Below are 14771 nucleotides of genomic sequence, written 5' to 3'. Positions count from 1 at the left end.
TTTTTGATTGTAATTTTTTTTTTGCTTTGCAGTTGGTGAAATGTTTTATAATGTCCTTTCATCAGGACCTGATAGAAAGCACTTTATTTTTTATATATTAAATATTTATGTGTACTTAGGTAATATGTACAGCTTATATCTTTGTGTATATAAACCATACCCAGTGCTCCCTCTAAGTATTTTCTAGCTTAATCAACATACTGATCCTTCCCTTTCCCCTCTCCCATTCCTTTGGCAAGTTAAGCCTGGCTTTGAATTTTTGTACAGGTTTGGGAAGAGCCCGCTCTTCCACTTGGAGCAGCAGTGAGCAACAATTAGTCCTCCAGATCTTATTGAACTACAGTTCCCACTGGCTGTGTTGCCTGGGCATGCTTGATGGGAATTGTAGTCCATATCTAACTGGAGGGCTGCAAGTTTCCCACCTTTGCCTGGACATTGGGCCAGTAGTCTTTGTTTCGTGGAAACAAAGATCTTCCTTTATTGTTGGTTCTCATGTTCACAGCAGTCAGAACTGCATCTTGGTCCCCCCCCCCCTCCTTGATGCAGATAATCTTTGCTTCCTTTTCTTAAGGACTACTTTTATGTGATTGTTTTGTACTTGGATTATAATGCACAAGCACAAAACGACACACCTTGTATTGATTTGTATGAAGGGCACATGTACAGAACATGAGTCTTTCCCTTCACTTCCAAGTGTATGTGAGCAGGGCCCAAAGCTTTGGGGGTGATTTGGATACAAGTCTCTTTAGTATATATTGGTAGATGGATGTCTTCAAGTTGTTTGTATTAAATGTGTAGCCTATTATAGTAGTAGGCCTTACCTGGTTCATTTCTCTCTCTGTCCCCATCTCCAGTCTAGAAATATGTCCATCCAAGCTGCAGGTATGTTTTTTTCCAAGTAGCCCCAAAATATTCTGGATTTTAGTATCCTGAGTTGTCAAAAAATAATAATAGAGGCAGAAATAATAGAGGCCACATGTAACTTATCGTTGCTCTAAAGAAGGCTGGCATAGTTTGATCCACATGGTAAATTCGGTTTCAAACAAGTTTCTCATTTGCGACATCTTCCACAGAGTAGCCATGTTAGCCTGTTAGACCTCACTCAACCCTAGAATCGCGCGATGCCTTTTTAAAGACCAGCAATGCTAGCTAAAGTGTGTCTGTTGTAACGAGACAACTCTTGCATGAGTAGGAAGTTGGACTACATTCAATTTAGGGTTACGTTGCAATCTATGATTCTATAAGCCCCATTAAGAAACTCAACTTCACCTTGCAAAAATGAATGCCACTAGCCTGTTTTTCTTTCTTTTTATATAAAGTGGCAGGTTGTAGGTCTGCTTTGTAATTTGTTGCAAAGAAACATCTTCCAAGTTGCGTGGAAGATGTGGAGATTCAAGATCCAGAAAAGATGCCAACCGCCTCAATTCAAAAAGAATATATAGAGAGATAGCAGTAATTAAGGCTCAGATATGGAAATCTGTGGTCTGCCCAGTTGTTGAGACTCCAGTTCCCACCGGTTCATGTATGAATATGTTATCCAGTGGTGTCTAAAGGACCCTACGTTTCACCTCCTTCTGCTACTTCTAATGAGAAAAGAAAGGCACCATGTCATGAATATGTTCTGTTGCTTTGTACTGAATCATGTTATTAGTTCATTACCCTAGGCCCAAGCAACTTGTGGCCCTCAAGATGTTGGACTACAATTGTGGTTCTCAACCTGTGGGTCCCTAGGTGTTTTGGCCTACAACTCCCAGGAATCTCAGCCAGTTTACCAGCTGTTAGGATTTCTGGGAGTTGAAGGCCAAAACATCTGGGGACCCACAGGTTGAGGAACACTGGATTACAGTTTCCATTAGGCTCAGGCTATGTTGTCAGTGGGGATACTGCAAAATGAAGTTCACAAACATCTGGAGGAGGATAGGTTTATTTCCCCTCTCTCGAGCCAAGAACACTGAGCTATTTCATGGGAAAGACTTCATCCAGCCTTGTTACAAAGCATAGATTTCTGTCTCTTTTGCCAATGTTTCTTGGGATTTGAGCTTTCTGTCCCCCGTGCGTGTTGTGCCACACTTTTGATCTGCAGTAGAGCCTGCTTGGGACTCATTTTGAGCTATGCCTAGATGCTAATTGGGATTGAATTGAGAGTTGATGACATACAGTGGTTAAAGCTATGTGCTAAGGAATAACTGGTGATGTTGCAATTAGGCTCCTTCACCTCCATAAGACCCAGTAATATCAGCCTCTCTTTGGTGGCTCTGTGAAGTTAAACCCAAGCAAAGGTTACATTTTTATGATTCATCTGACAGTACTTTGATTTAATGATAGAATCAAAGAAATATAGGCAGCATTCCACGTTTGCGGTGTAGACTTGATTTGATTTGCAGATTTGATTTCAAATGTTCTCTCTAGGAATCTCTTAATCCTCCAGTGTGACCCCATGGGCAAAGTCCCCTATCATGCTGGATGACTTAGAGATTTCTAGGGAGACTTCTTTTCCCAGTGCAGTTCTGTGTTCAGCTTCTTGTGGATATTAACAATACAGTTGTGCTGAACCTAGAGATTCCTAGTGGATGTTCTCTCTCTCTCTCTCTCTCTCTTTTTTTAAAGGCAGTTTATTTATTCATGTTTTTTCACTTTCACAGAGTTTTGGGCTCCTTATCTCAGCAAATGTGGAGGGCTGACTGTGCATCATTTTATAATTTGTCGGTGTAGGAAATGATTATATGTGGAGGTTTTTTTTTTCTGTGTCAGGAGCGAGTTGAGAAACGGTAAGTCACTTCTGGTGCAAGAGAAATGGCTGTCTGCAAGGACGTTGCCCAGGATGTTTTGATGTTTTACCATCCTTGTGTGAGGCTTTTCTCATGTCCCCGTATGGGGAGCTGGAGCTGACAGAGGGAATTCATCCATGCTCTCCCCAGATTCAAACCTCCAACCTATCATGATGTTGCAATTAGGCTCCTTCACCTCCATAATACCCAGTAATATCAGGCTGCTGGTCTTCAGTCCTGCCGGCACAAGGGTTTAATCCATTGCACCACTGGGAGCTCCATTATATATGGGTAAAACTGCCATTCTGTGAAGTCAAAATGGTGTCAGGACTAGGCTCTCATTTCGTAGTTTCACATAAATTAATTCATGCAGTCCCGAACTGTTTCGCTTTATGATAAAAGAAAAAAAAAACCACACTGCCTTTAATTCATAGTTTTGGAAATGGAGTATTTGAAGCACAAAAAGAGCCCTACCCCACCCCTTGGTTTTGTATGGAGAGAAACATGATGACCTTAGAGTAGTTGAATTTTACCTTTTTTGTGTGCCAAGTGGTAAGGTATTTGTGGAAGAAGTCTGGTAGACAAGTCTAGAGTTGTTAGCTGCAATGTGAGCCCATCGTAAACAACAGCTGCGTGCTAGCTAATTTCCTGTGTTCCCAAGCCCCACAAGTCTATATGTACGCTAATATTTAAATCATGAAGTCCAGAGATAAGTAATATTTCAGAAATGTTAGTACCTGGAATGTATATTTCTTTTCCCCTTTTTAAAAAAATTAGTTTTTAATTTTCTTGGCCCCGCTGTGGGATTTCATGAGAAAATGTTATTTGCACATGTCGGCTCTTGAAGTCCCCCACAGTTAATGCCAAACATATGGATAGTTTGAAGCTGGTGAGTGGTCTCTGGGGAGAACTTATGCTTAGAGGGAACACTGGTTTTCACAGACACTCCAAATGGCTGTCTCTCTCTTTCTTTCTCTCTCGCACACAGAAGGCTTCAAGCTGATTTTTACGCTTTGAGAGGGAGGGGGAAATGAATCCCCACCCCACAGAGTGCCCAGTTTTTTTCTTATTGTCGTTGAAAAGCCCTTTAGATGTGGTTCATGGATATACTAATAAGTATATGTTTGTGTAAAAAAGAGAAAGAGGAAAAAAAAGTGACCGTGCAGTGTATAAATATTTTAAATTATTACAATAGAATAATAAAGTTACATACCATGCTGTGGAATGTTTGCCTTGTGGTCTTACTGATCTCTAGTGGCTGCTTGAAATATGACATCTGGAAGATGGGAAGTGCAATTCGCAGGGTTAATGGGGAGGCTGGGCTTCATTGTTCTCATGTTGCTTTTGCCAAGGTACCTTGGGGAATATAAGCAAATGACTTTATCCTGAATCAGATCATTAGAAGGCTGAAATTCTTGAAGCAGAGAGATACACCAGGACACTTGGTATCTCTGGGCAATGGCACTATACTGGCTGCTTGCCTTCCATAATACAGTTGTTTGTTCCTCTGTAGCCCACTGCTTTTTAAATTGTGGGTCCCGGCCCCAAATGGGGTCCTCTTACCTCAATGTTTAATAGAAGTACTCTACATCAAGGAATTTGAGGGTATTTGAAAGTTGGTGCTCCCTTTCTTTAGTCACAATTTGCAACTCAGCAGCTAGATATTTTAATTTATCTTCTGAATAATCTTTGGGGGTCTCAACAGTAGATATATACAGAGAGAAGAAAGTGAGAGAATCATTCTTATTATATAATTACTTATTTACCACATTTATATCCTGCCCTCGACCCCGAAGAGGACTCAGGGCAGCCTTACAAAGGCAACAATTCAATGTTGTACATTAATGCATCAGTAAATAAAGACGTTAAAACCAAACCTATTAAAATATAGCATTAAAACATCAATTAAAATCACATGATCCAAATGGTATTCCAGGGCCAGTCCAAGCTGTCATCATATTAATTTGGAGTCTCATATTACACAACTCCCGTTACTGGTCGAAAGTCTGATTCCAGAGCTGTGTTTTCAGCTTTTTCCTGAAGGTCAGGAGGGATGGGGAGGGAGTTCCATAGGTGAGGGTCCACCACTAAGAAGGCCGTCTCTCGTCCCCACCTGTCACGCTTACGAGGGGGGGGGGGGGCTGAGAGTAGGTGGATCATAGAGGGAGATATGTTTGGACATGTAAACTGGGCTGGAACAATTTAGGGCATTATATGCTAAAGCCAGCACTTTGAATTGTACTGGATAGTAGACTGGCAGCCAGTGGAGCTGACCCAGCAGGAGTTGTGTGCTTCCAGTGCACCGCTCCGGTGAGCAATTGCTGCCACCTGTTGGACCATTTGAGGCTTCCAAGTCATTTCAGATTTATAACAACCCCAAGGTAAACCCAATCATAGGATTTTCCTGGTAAGTTTTTTTTCCTGAGGAGCTTGCTATGCTTTCATTTGAGGCTGAAAGAAGGTGGCTTGCCCAAGGTTTGCCAGTGGGTTTCTATGGCAAAGAAAGGATTAGATTAACTCTGATTTCCAGTCATAGGCTAGTTCTACACAGCCATTTAATCTGAGTTGTGGATGAAAGAGAACCCGTTCACTACAGAAGTGATAAGGCGGTAAAGTCTCTTTATGAAATATATTAAACATTTACTGCTTACAAGGAGTAAGAGTCAAACTCAGCATTTCACAAAATGATTGTTTTCCAGAATAAAGGAGGGGTGGACCTTGTCCAGACCTCTGTGCTTAGAAAAACTGTAGTCCTGTGTTTCCTAAAGAGCAGAAGAGTATGACTTAGTGATACAGTAGTTAATCCAACACGCATGTGCTGGAAAAAGTCACAAGAACACGCCTTTTAATACACTTGTTACACAGAGGAATGTACATCAATCCAAGATGCATATATATATATATCAAAAGGTAAAGGTTTTCCCTTGACATTAAGTCTGGTTGTGTCTGACTCTTGGAGGAGGCGCTCATCTCCATTTCTAACTGAAGAGCCAATGTTCATAGACGTCTCCTAGGTCATGCATGGAGAGTTGTTACCTTTCCACTGAAATAGTACCTATTGATCTACTCACATTTGCATGTTTTCAAACTGCTATGTTGGCAGAAGCTGAGGCTAAAAGCGGGAGCTCACCCCACTCCCTGGATTGAAACCACTAACTTTCCAGTCAGCAAGTTCAGCAGCTCGGCGTTTTAAACCTCTGCACCACTGGTGCAGAATATAGTGGATTCTACAAAGCTGCCTGAGTTGTTGAGGTTGTGAAGTATCTTTTTAAAAGTTCCTACACTATTCTAATGGAGCAGTGCTCTAATTCATTTCTTTATCCTAATAACACATATCGGTAGAAAATACATATCCAAGATTGATGCAGCAAATACTATTACACTGTCTATAGAGATAGATGCATGCAAATCAGAGGGTGATTTTCTGTCCAAGGACTCTCCGGCAGCTGCAGACCACCAACTGAAAACCAGAAATGGCCAGTTTCCTTTTCTAAGGTGTATGTGTTTGATGTCGGTAACCTTTCATTTTTAAAAGTGTGTTGGATGCCTAGAACCTAAAATTGGGAATAGTTGAGGTTTTAGGTTTCTGGAAAAGGCATATCACTCTTTTTTTTATTCAGAAAAGAGCAGTTTCAATAGCCGAAAATTATGAAGCAGCCTTGAAGGTCATGTTACTCCAGGACTCTCTTTGCTCACCCTTGTAACAATGGCAACCTGGTTTCTTTCTTTCAAACCCAGCGAAAATTGTAGCAATTAAGATGATAAACACAGCAGTGAACACTGTACCTAAAAATGGATTAGTTCAAGAGGTACCGAAATTGATTTTACTTCTCTTTTGGAAACCTGCGACTCTCCTGCCATTGACCACCAAATCCCATAATCCCTAATCAGCCTGAAGAATAGCAGTTCATCATTGGGAAAGCTGACATTTACCCACCAAAAACTTTCAAAATTTCATTATTTTGTTATTGGTGATTTTTATGACAGAACCAATTAGGATCTGCCATTTATAATGAAACTTTGAAAGTTTTATTAGAGTTCTGAAATTTTCACCACCAGGACTTTAGCAACACTTTAGAAGCAAAGCACCAGCACCCCCTAGTTTTGTAAGTACTTTAGAACCATTTAGAATCATGGATTGCCTTGGGCAATGTTTTTGCACACGGTCAATTCTCTCACACCAGAAGTGACTTGCAGTTTCTCAAGTTGTTCCTGACACGAAAAAAATAAAATAAATCTTGAGTAATTTTCAATTCACTGTCAACAAGTTTGTTGCCACGGATTTTCTGTCCACATTTCCACTAGATTATGTTAGGTTTGGTTATGCTACAAAATGCAAGATATTTGAAAATCCATCATTAGTAAATTAAACTGAGTTTTTCAAAATATAAAATTACACACACACACACACAACAGAAAATACTTTTAACCCAATAATCCAAACATTTAAATGCACTATGTCATTACAAGCAACTGGTAAAAGAGATTCTGTCTTCTCATCTTATATTCTGCCCAATGATTCCACCAGATAGTTTATTTTCAACATGTTTTTCCACAACTCATCAAGACAAGGTGAGTTAGAAAGGAAACCTTCAAGAAGGGGAAGCTCATTTAATTAATTTACAATAATTTACAGCCATTTTGTAAAAAGGCATTGCAACTGATCAAACTGGAGAATGCCCGGCTATTTTACAATTATAGGTACAGAATTTAAATATTCAAGCTTATGATGAAAAAGCGGCAAGATGGTTGCAGTGTATAATGTAAACAAATAGCTTTGGAAAGTGAACAAAGTCCTTGAATCCTTATGTTATTTTGTTTTATTTTTATTTTTTTAATAGAAAAATCCTCTTGATTTTTTTTCTGAAACATGATCACAGGCTAACATGTGAATGATCCTTTACAAACATAATTTAAATTGTATTCAGGATAAAACCACTTTGACAAGGAGTTGAGATTAAGATCCAGTCTGAGTGGGGCAGTGTTGAGGTCCCTGTAAAAAGTAAACATTTTTTTCATTTCTTAAAAAAAGTGCTACAACATTTGCAGCACAGTGCAGCATTAAAACTTTTAAATACAAAAATATTTCTTCTTCTGTTGGGGTAATAGGTCTATCATATTGGAAAGTAATAACAATACTGCTACTCATAGCACATCCGGTCCATGTCTTTCAAGTCATGTAAGGCAATTGCTGTGTTAGTTTATTGTGTATGGCTAAAAAAAAAGAGTCCAAAAGACATTAGTCTTTGCTATGTTTTCCGACTACTCCACATATGTTCTGGTGTACTTTTGTGATCTGTTGAATGTTCAAATGGAGATCTGCGTCCTAACGGAGATCGTGAATCGTACGGAGACCTTTGATCTAAGGGTGACCTGGGGCCACTACTGGAAGCTCTGTGATCCATTTGCCAGTCTGAGTGATACCGATAATCCCTGGAAGATTTGTGATGGCTATAGTCTGAACTGGACCGATGATCTAAGGGCATCCGATGATCTGAGTGCAATCGACTGTCTTTTAAACTTCCTTCCAGGTTTGACCTGTGATCTCGATTCCTGTGGTCATCTAGTTTTCTATGTTTACTTTCACTGTAGTATCTGGAAAAAATATGAAAGAAAATTGTAATAAAAGGTAAAGACATTAAGTCTAGTCGTGTCCGACTCTAGAGGATGGTGCTTATCTCCATTTCTAAGCTGAAGAGCTGGCATTGCCCGTTGACGCCTCCAAGGTCATGTGGCCGGCATGAGTGCATGGAACACCAGTACCTTCCCACCAAGGCAGTACCTATTGATCTACTCATGTGTGCATGTTTTCGAACTGCTAGGTTGGTGGAAGCTGGGGCTAACAGCAGGCGCTCACACCACTCCCTGGATTTGTACCGCCAACCTTTCAGTCAGCAAGTTCAGCAGTTCAGTGGTTTAACCTGCTGCACCACCAGGGCTCCCCCAAACTTGTAATACCAGTGGATAAAAATGTAAAACACTACATATTGTAAAATGGGCATCAACAATCATTTCTCTTAAAATAATATTTAGGTTCCTTAAAGTAAAATTTCTGCTTTCTGCTAAAACAGAGATATGTATTTTTCTATCTGTACAAATCACCATCACAAGCAATTTCCTTCTATTATATCATTACCAGAGTGACAACGTTTCAGTGCTTGAACTGGATGACCTACTGCATCAAACAGAGTGATCTAGTATTTATATTATGAGATAAGGAAAAGTGTCATATAGGCAAGCTTGTAATTTTTCAGGGGTAAAACAACTGGTAACAGGGAAGCAGAGCCAATGTGGAGGGGAAAGGGGTGATGTCATGATCCTTCCCCCACTCCATAGTTCTCACTGTTAAAGAAATAAAATATATTGAACACATGTAACATCCGACCTGTTTTCCCTCTTACTCCAAACCAACATTTTAAAGAAATGCTGAGGAGAGGTAGCAATTGAATTAATACCACTGAACCCACCTGTTATCCTGTTTATAATGATCCCAATCCCTATGATCCTTCCCGTTGCTGAAGGTAGAATAAGACCTTTTCCTAGAATCACTTTTTTTATAAGTGTCTCCATGAAGTCTGTCTTTGTGATGATCATGATACTGTGATAAGTGTCTGTCAGATGAGTAACTGTCTCTGCTACTATCATCATGATTTGTGTTTTCTTTCAGTCGTTCCACTTCTGCTTAAATGGAAAGACAGAGATTTTTAGTTGCAAGTACAGGCAGTCCCCAACTTATAAACATCTGACTTACAAATAACTCAGTCATACGTGGCCGTGGTGGTCCGTGCTCTTGTTTCATCTCTTATAGACTACTGCAACGCATTCTATGCGGGATTGCCTTTGAAGATGGCCCGGAAGCTTCAATTAGTCCAACGGGTGGCAGCCAGATTCCTAACTGGGGCAGCATACAGGGAGCATACTACTCGTCTGTTACGTCAGCTGTACTGGCTGCCAGTCTGCTACTGAGCTCAATTCAAAGTGCTGGTCTTGGCCTATAAATCCCTATACGGTTCTGCTCCAACCTACCTGTCCAAACGTATCTCCATCTATGAGCCTACAAGAGCTTTAAGATTGGCTGGGAGGCCTTGTGTTTGATAAATAGGAAACTTCGGAATGAGAACTCAACAGCTTGAATAATGGGTTATGAATTTGGACATGAGATCATGACTCGGTATTTTACATGGTTTTTAATCTGATTGATTGATATGTGTTTTAATTACTTATATATTTAGATGGTTTATATTTTGATGAGATGTGTTTTACTGTTTACCTGTGTGGCATTGCATTTTTGCTGGATTTGTAAGCCGCCTTGAGTCCCCCTCGGGGTCGAGAAAGGCAGGGTAGAAATGAAGTAAATAAATAAATAGTTAAGAATGGGGTCAAGAAGTGAGAGAAATCAACCTCTAGGAAGGGAAATTCACTTCCGAAGGAGTTATCATGGGGAAAAGATGGCACCACTGAAGCTCGATCACCAAATCTTGTTTCCACAAAAAAACATTTTTTTCCAAAATCCAGTTATCAGAGACAGAAAGTTATTCAGTAGTTATATTTATATTTTTAATGTACCAAACATACCAAGTTTGTAGGAAAATGTGACTACTTCCTGTGCTGGTCAATGACCGAAATAAATGATTTGATTTGAGACAGAAAGTGAGATGAAATCTTCTCAACAGGGGCATAGACAGAAAAACAAACACCACTGGGATGTTAACCGTTCCCCATGCTATCCAAAGCTATAGACAGAAAGGCTGGAGTTACTGTTAAAAATGTACCTTTTCCGACTTATATATAAATTCGACTCAAGAACAGTCTTGTTTGTAACTTGTTAAAATTACTAATTGAATAAATGGGCCAATGTCCCAGATTACAAAATTCATTCACAGAAATGCTTTATTTAGAAACCGGAGAAATAAAATAAAAGGAAAAAAGGTAGAGTCATCAAAGCTTCATAAAGGAGGGAAAGCGGTCTAAAAATGGTCTAAAAATGTCTTCCATTCGTAATACTTCATCCTTTCATTAACTTAGAAAACAATAATAAAACTGGTCATCCAAAATGATTGCTTGTAGTAATTGGTGAAGAAATACAATCATAGTTATTACGTTGGCTTCTCTTACAAATATACCAAAACGTCTGTTTGACTTGGAACAGCGCACATTAAATCTACATAGAAATTGTCTATTTAGCAAGCAAGCATTTGAAGTTGAGTATCTTACCTGGGTTTCTGATTACGTGTGTGTTCATACTACTGCTGATATTCTGATCATTATGTTGCTGAAATAAATAGGAAAATTATTACTCCGGTGTAATCTTTTAATAGTCAAGTTTCCAGTAAATTTCAGTTCATAAAGGGACATTTTTTAAAAAGAAGACCAAAACACAGATTGCAACCAACCCATTGGGATTACTCTGCATTATATTAAGAAAATGTACACTTTGAAACACACTTTTAAAAAGCTATTTTACCTGAGTTTCCTGGCGTTTTTTAATTGCATGTTTGTACAATTTATGTAGCTTTCTGGCATCAAATTCTGTAAATTTGGAAACAAAAATCCAAAGATTTCTAGAATTGGAGAAAAGAAGAAACTTATTTAGAAAAGAAGAAACTGATGAAATGCTAATCACCTTCCTGATTCTCTTGTATATTGAGCTTTTGATAACTCTTTAATTGCCATGAAAGTTTGTTTCAATTTATGGTAGTCCTATGAATTACAGACTTCCAAGGCATGCTGTTATGAACAGCCCTGATAGAGAGTTTTGCAAACTCAAACTTTTGTATTACACTTTTATTTTTTTTATTAGATCTTGTTATAGCATTAATGATATTGCATTCAAATTAAAAACAATTAACTGAAAGTATTTTTGGAATAACTGCACAAACCTAAAAGCACACAGGCAGATACAGTTCAAATTGTGTGAAGTGAAGCACATTTACTCTTAATATTAAGCATAATGGAGTGGAGCTTCCATCTAGTGGTTAGAGATGGTATAAACCAGCTTTGTAGGCTCACGTAGTCTTTTTTGTCTGATAATTAGTCATGGGCCCGGTATTTGCATCATCCATTTATTTTGTGTTTCCTTTTCATACCGTCCATTTGGATGACATGAAATGGTACACCCATTTCTGGTACAGGAATATCAGTGAAATGAAAGGAAAGTGGGGACAGTAACCATTTGGTTGCCTGATTTTTGTCCCATTCGCAGCAATAGGTGAGCTTTCCACGCTGCCCTTCCCATCAGTTTTAGGGCCAGAGGGTCTCACTATTTAACATCCTCAGACTCTCTCCAGCATTCATTTGAGTTGTTACGGTTGGTGGGATAAACCCCGTCTCTGAATACGGATAGGCAAAATGCAGTCTGTGGCTCATTGGTGCTGTTTTTTCAGACCTTGGCTCTTCTTCAGGCTCCATTATTTTTTAAATGGATAGCAAGGCCCTCTTGTACTTTTCAACACAAAGTAACTTGGAAAGAGACTCTTTAAGAGCATGTGTGTGTGGCCCGCAGGCCCAAAGCGCCCATGGCTGCCAAGGCATGCAGCCGAGTGCTGAGTACCTAGTAAGAGGCACTCTGTGCTCTGCTTGGCATTTGGCTGAAAAAGAGCCAAAGGCTGCAAAAACAGCATCAATGAGCCACAGACTGCATTTTGCCTATCCGGATTCAGAGATGGGCTTATCCCACCAACTCTAACAACTCAAATGAATTCAGTAGAGTCTGAGGATCAGTTAAATAGTGAGACCATCTAGTCCTAAAACTGAAGGGAAGGGGAGTGTGGGAAACCCTCCCATGTTGGCCAATGGGACGAAAAATTTTGTTCATTCAGACGAAAGAACAAAACAGCTCATTCGGAAAGACCCCGATTTTGGAAGCAACACTCCAAAAACAAATGAAACATACGAATGAAACCAACAGAAACAGATAGCAATTTGATACAAAAACACAAGACTACTGATAATATCCTTCAGCTGTCACCTTGTAAGAGAGCCATACAGAATGATTATGATGATAATAATTTTAATTTCTTACCTGCCTCTCCTTACGGTTCGAGGCGGGTTACAACAGAGCCATATAGAACACCTTTAGTGTTGTAAAATAATGTTTATATTACAACATATTTATATTACAAACAAGTCTGTTATTCTTTTCCTGTGCTTTTTCTCTTCACAACTGGACATGTCCAAATCTCAAAGAAGGGAGGGACTGAACAGATTTGACTATCTTTTCCCAATACTTTCAATTCAAAATTCCATTCGCACATCTTGCTTTTCCTGATTGTGTCTATAGGACAACAGAAAAATCTGTAATGCCTGTTGAGTGGATGCAGTCTAACTTATTTTTTGTTGTTGCATTATTTTTTTGTTTTCTTTTAAATTAATGATTTTAATTCTTTTTAGTTTAACATGATTTTAATCATAACTTTTAGTATATTTTAGGTACCTTTATTTTTTAATTGTTATCACTTTTGTTTTGTAAGCCACTCTTGAGTCATGGATTTGGGGGAGAAGTGGGTACAAATAAAGGAACAAAAACAGAATAACATCTGAAGGACCACCACAAACATGTCCAGGTCAAAAAGCCTATTCTAGTGCTGCTGTTAGACAAACAGAGATGGGAATCTTAATTGGGGTCCTGGGAAAAGGAATTTTAGCAACTCCAAAGAAAATCATTGGGTTTAGAAAAAGGTTGATATCTCTCCATCCCACACAAACTGTGAACATGTATGATTACGCGAGTATTGCGACTGACTCACTATCTGCATCAGTACAGTATCTCTGAATATACTTACTTCCTCCATTGCTTGATTTGTTCAGGATTTGTATATTCCTTTAGACACTCAGTTATATGATCTCCTATTTTGATAAGACATTGCCTTGTATGTTCCAGTTGTTCCCTTTCTGAAAGACCTTTCTCTGGCCGATCCAGCTGCTTTAAGGCTGCTTTGACAGGCCTCATTCTTTCTTTGCACTGCAAAAAATATTGCCAGAAAATGGAGCCTGAAATTGTGTCAATTAACCCTTCAGCTCTTACAAACACACAGAATAGCATAAAGACACTAATTACTGGTTTCCGTTACTCTATCTTTTCAATAATTACGCAAATTAAACACCATTAAAATTTGATTTTGAACACCAAACTTAAATATTTAAATCTTTTAAGACACTCTGTCAAGCACCAATCCACTACCATGTATTCCTCCTCTCCTGTTTATTAAATAACATAAATAGATTAGAATTCTCAACTTTTCCAGCTCCATAAACATATTTTAAGTTTCTTGCAAAAATCTCAAAATGACTGGCAGGCTATCTGCAAAATTTATTACTGGGATTCAGGTCTAATTATAAAATTCATTTATGTTTCATATGCACATTATATACACATAGCCTGATGATAATTTTATATAATATTTTAAATAACTTTGTGCATCAATGTTTGTGCAAACTGAGTCATCAGAAAAGCAAAGCTGTCACTAATTCAGCCACTCATGTGGATAACTTTGAATTGTAGAATACTTCGTAAGTTTAGATAAAACCAATCTATAGTTCCTGAATGTATGTCTTTCTCCTGGCATAGAACTTACAATATTGATTAAAACCAATCACAAATAAAAGCATAGTAATAGAAATTAAAAAACAAACAAACAATTGAACAAACGTATTGAAAGGACACACTGAAAACTGTTGAAAAAATAATCCATCTGTCACTCAACCACGATTTAAGAGGTCCATGTATAGAATTGCAGCCTAAGTGTCCTCAACATAACAATTAAAATATTACAGGTTGAATATCTCTTATCCAGAAATCCTTCAAAACTGGATATCTCTTATCCAGAAATCCTTCAAAAAGAATCAGAAATGCTTCAAAACTGTCCACGTGAGTAGCTGAGACAGTGACACTTTTGCTTCCTGATGTTTCATGCACAGAATTATTAAAATATTGTTTTTAACATTATCTTAAAGCTATTTATCATTTATGTATATGAAACAAAAATGATTTTCATGTTTAGACTT

General features: G+C 38.5%; 1 protein-coding gene across 2 annotated transcripts in view; it reads right to left on the bottom strand.

Annotated features, from left to right (window-relative positions):
* Positions 1-7284: 7284 nt before the first annotated feature.
* Positions 7285-14771, bottom strand: part of CHD1 (chromodomain helicase DNA binding protein 1) — a 52456-nt gene continuing 44969 nt past the window's right edge. The window contains exons 33-37 of one of the 2 annotated variants that reach the window (XM_060761831.2): positions 13550-13728; positions 11233-11329; positions 10983-11040; positions 9236-9449; positions 7285-8363 (exon numbers count right to left, since the gene is read on the bottom strand). In XM_060761831.2, coding sequence (XP_060617814.2) covers positions 8018-8363; positions 9236-9449; positions 10983-11040; positions 11233-11329; positions 13550-13728 — 894 coding nt within the window. In that variant the 3' untranslated portion in view covers positions 7285-8017. The remainder of the gene's footprint in view (positions 8364-9235; positions 9450-10982; positions 11041-11232; positions 11330-13549; positions 13729-14771) is intronic. The other variant, XM_060761832.2, reaches the window with a different exon arrangement.

The sequence above is a fragment of the Anolis sagrei genome, chromosome 2 (assembly GCF_037176765.1).
Source record: "Anolis sagrei isolate rAnoSag1 chromosome 2, rAnoSag1.mat, whole genome shotgun sequence".
Lineage (NCBI taxonomy): Eukaryota > Metazoa > Chordata > Lepidosauria > Squamata > Dactyloidae > Anolis > Anolis sagrei.
Note: the sequence above shows the minus strand (reverse complement) of the source record. Positions and strands in the feature narration are given on the sequence as shown.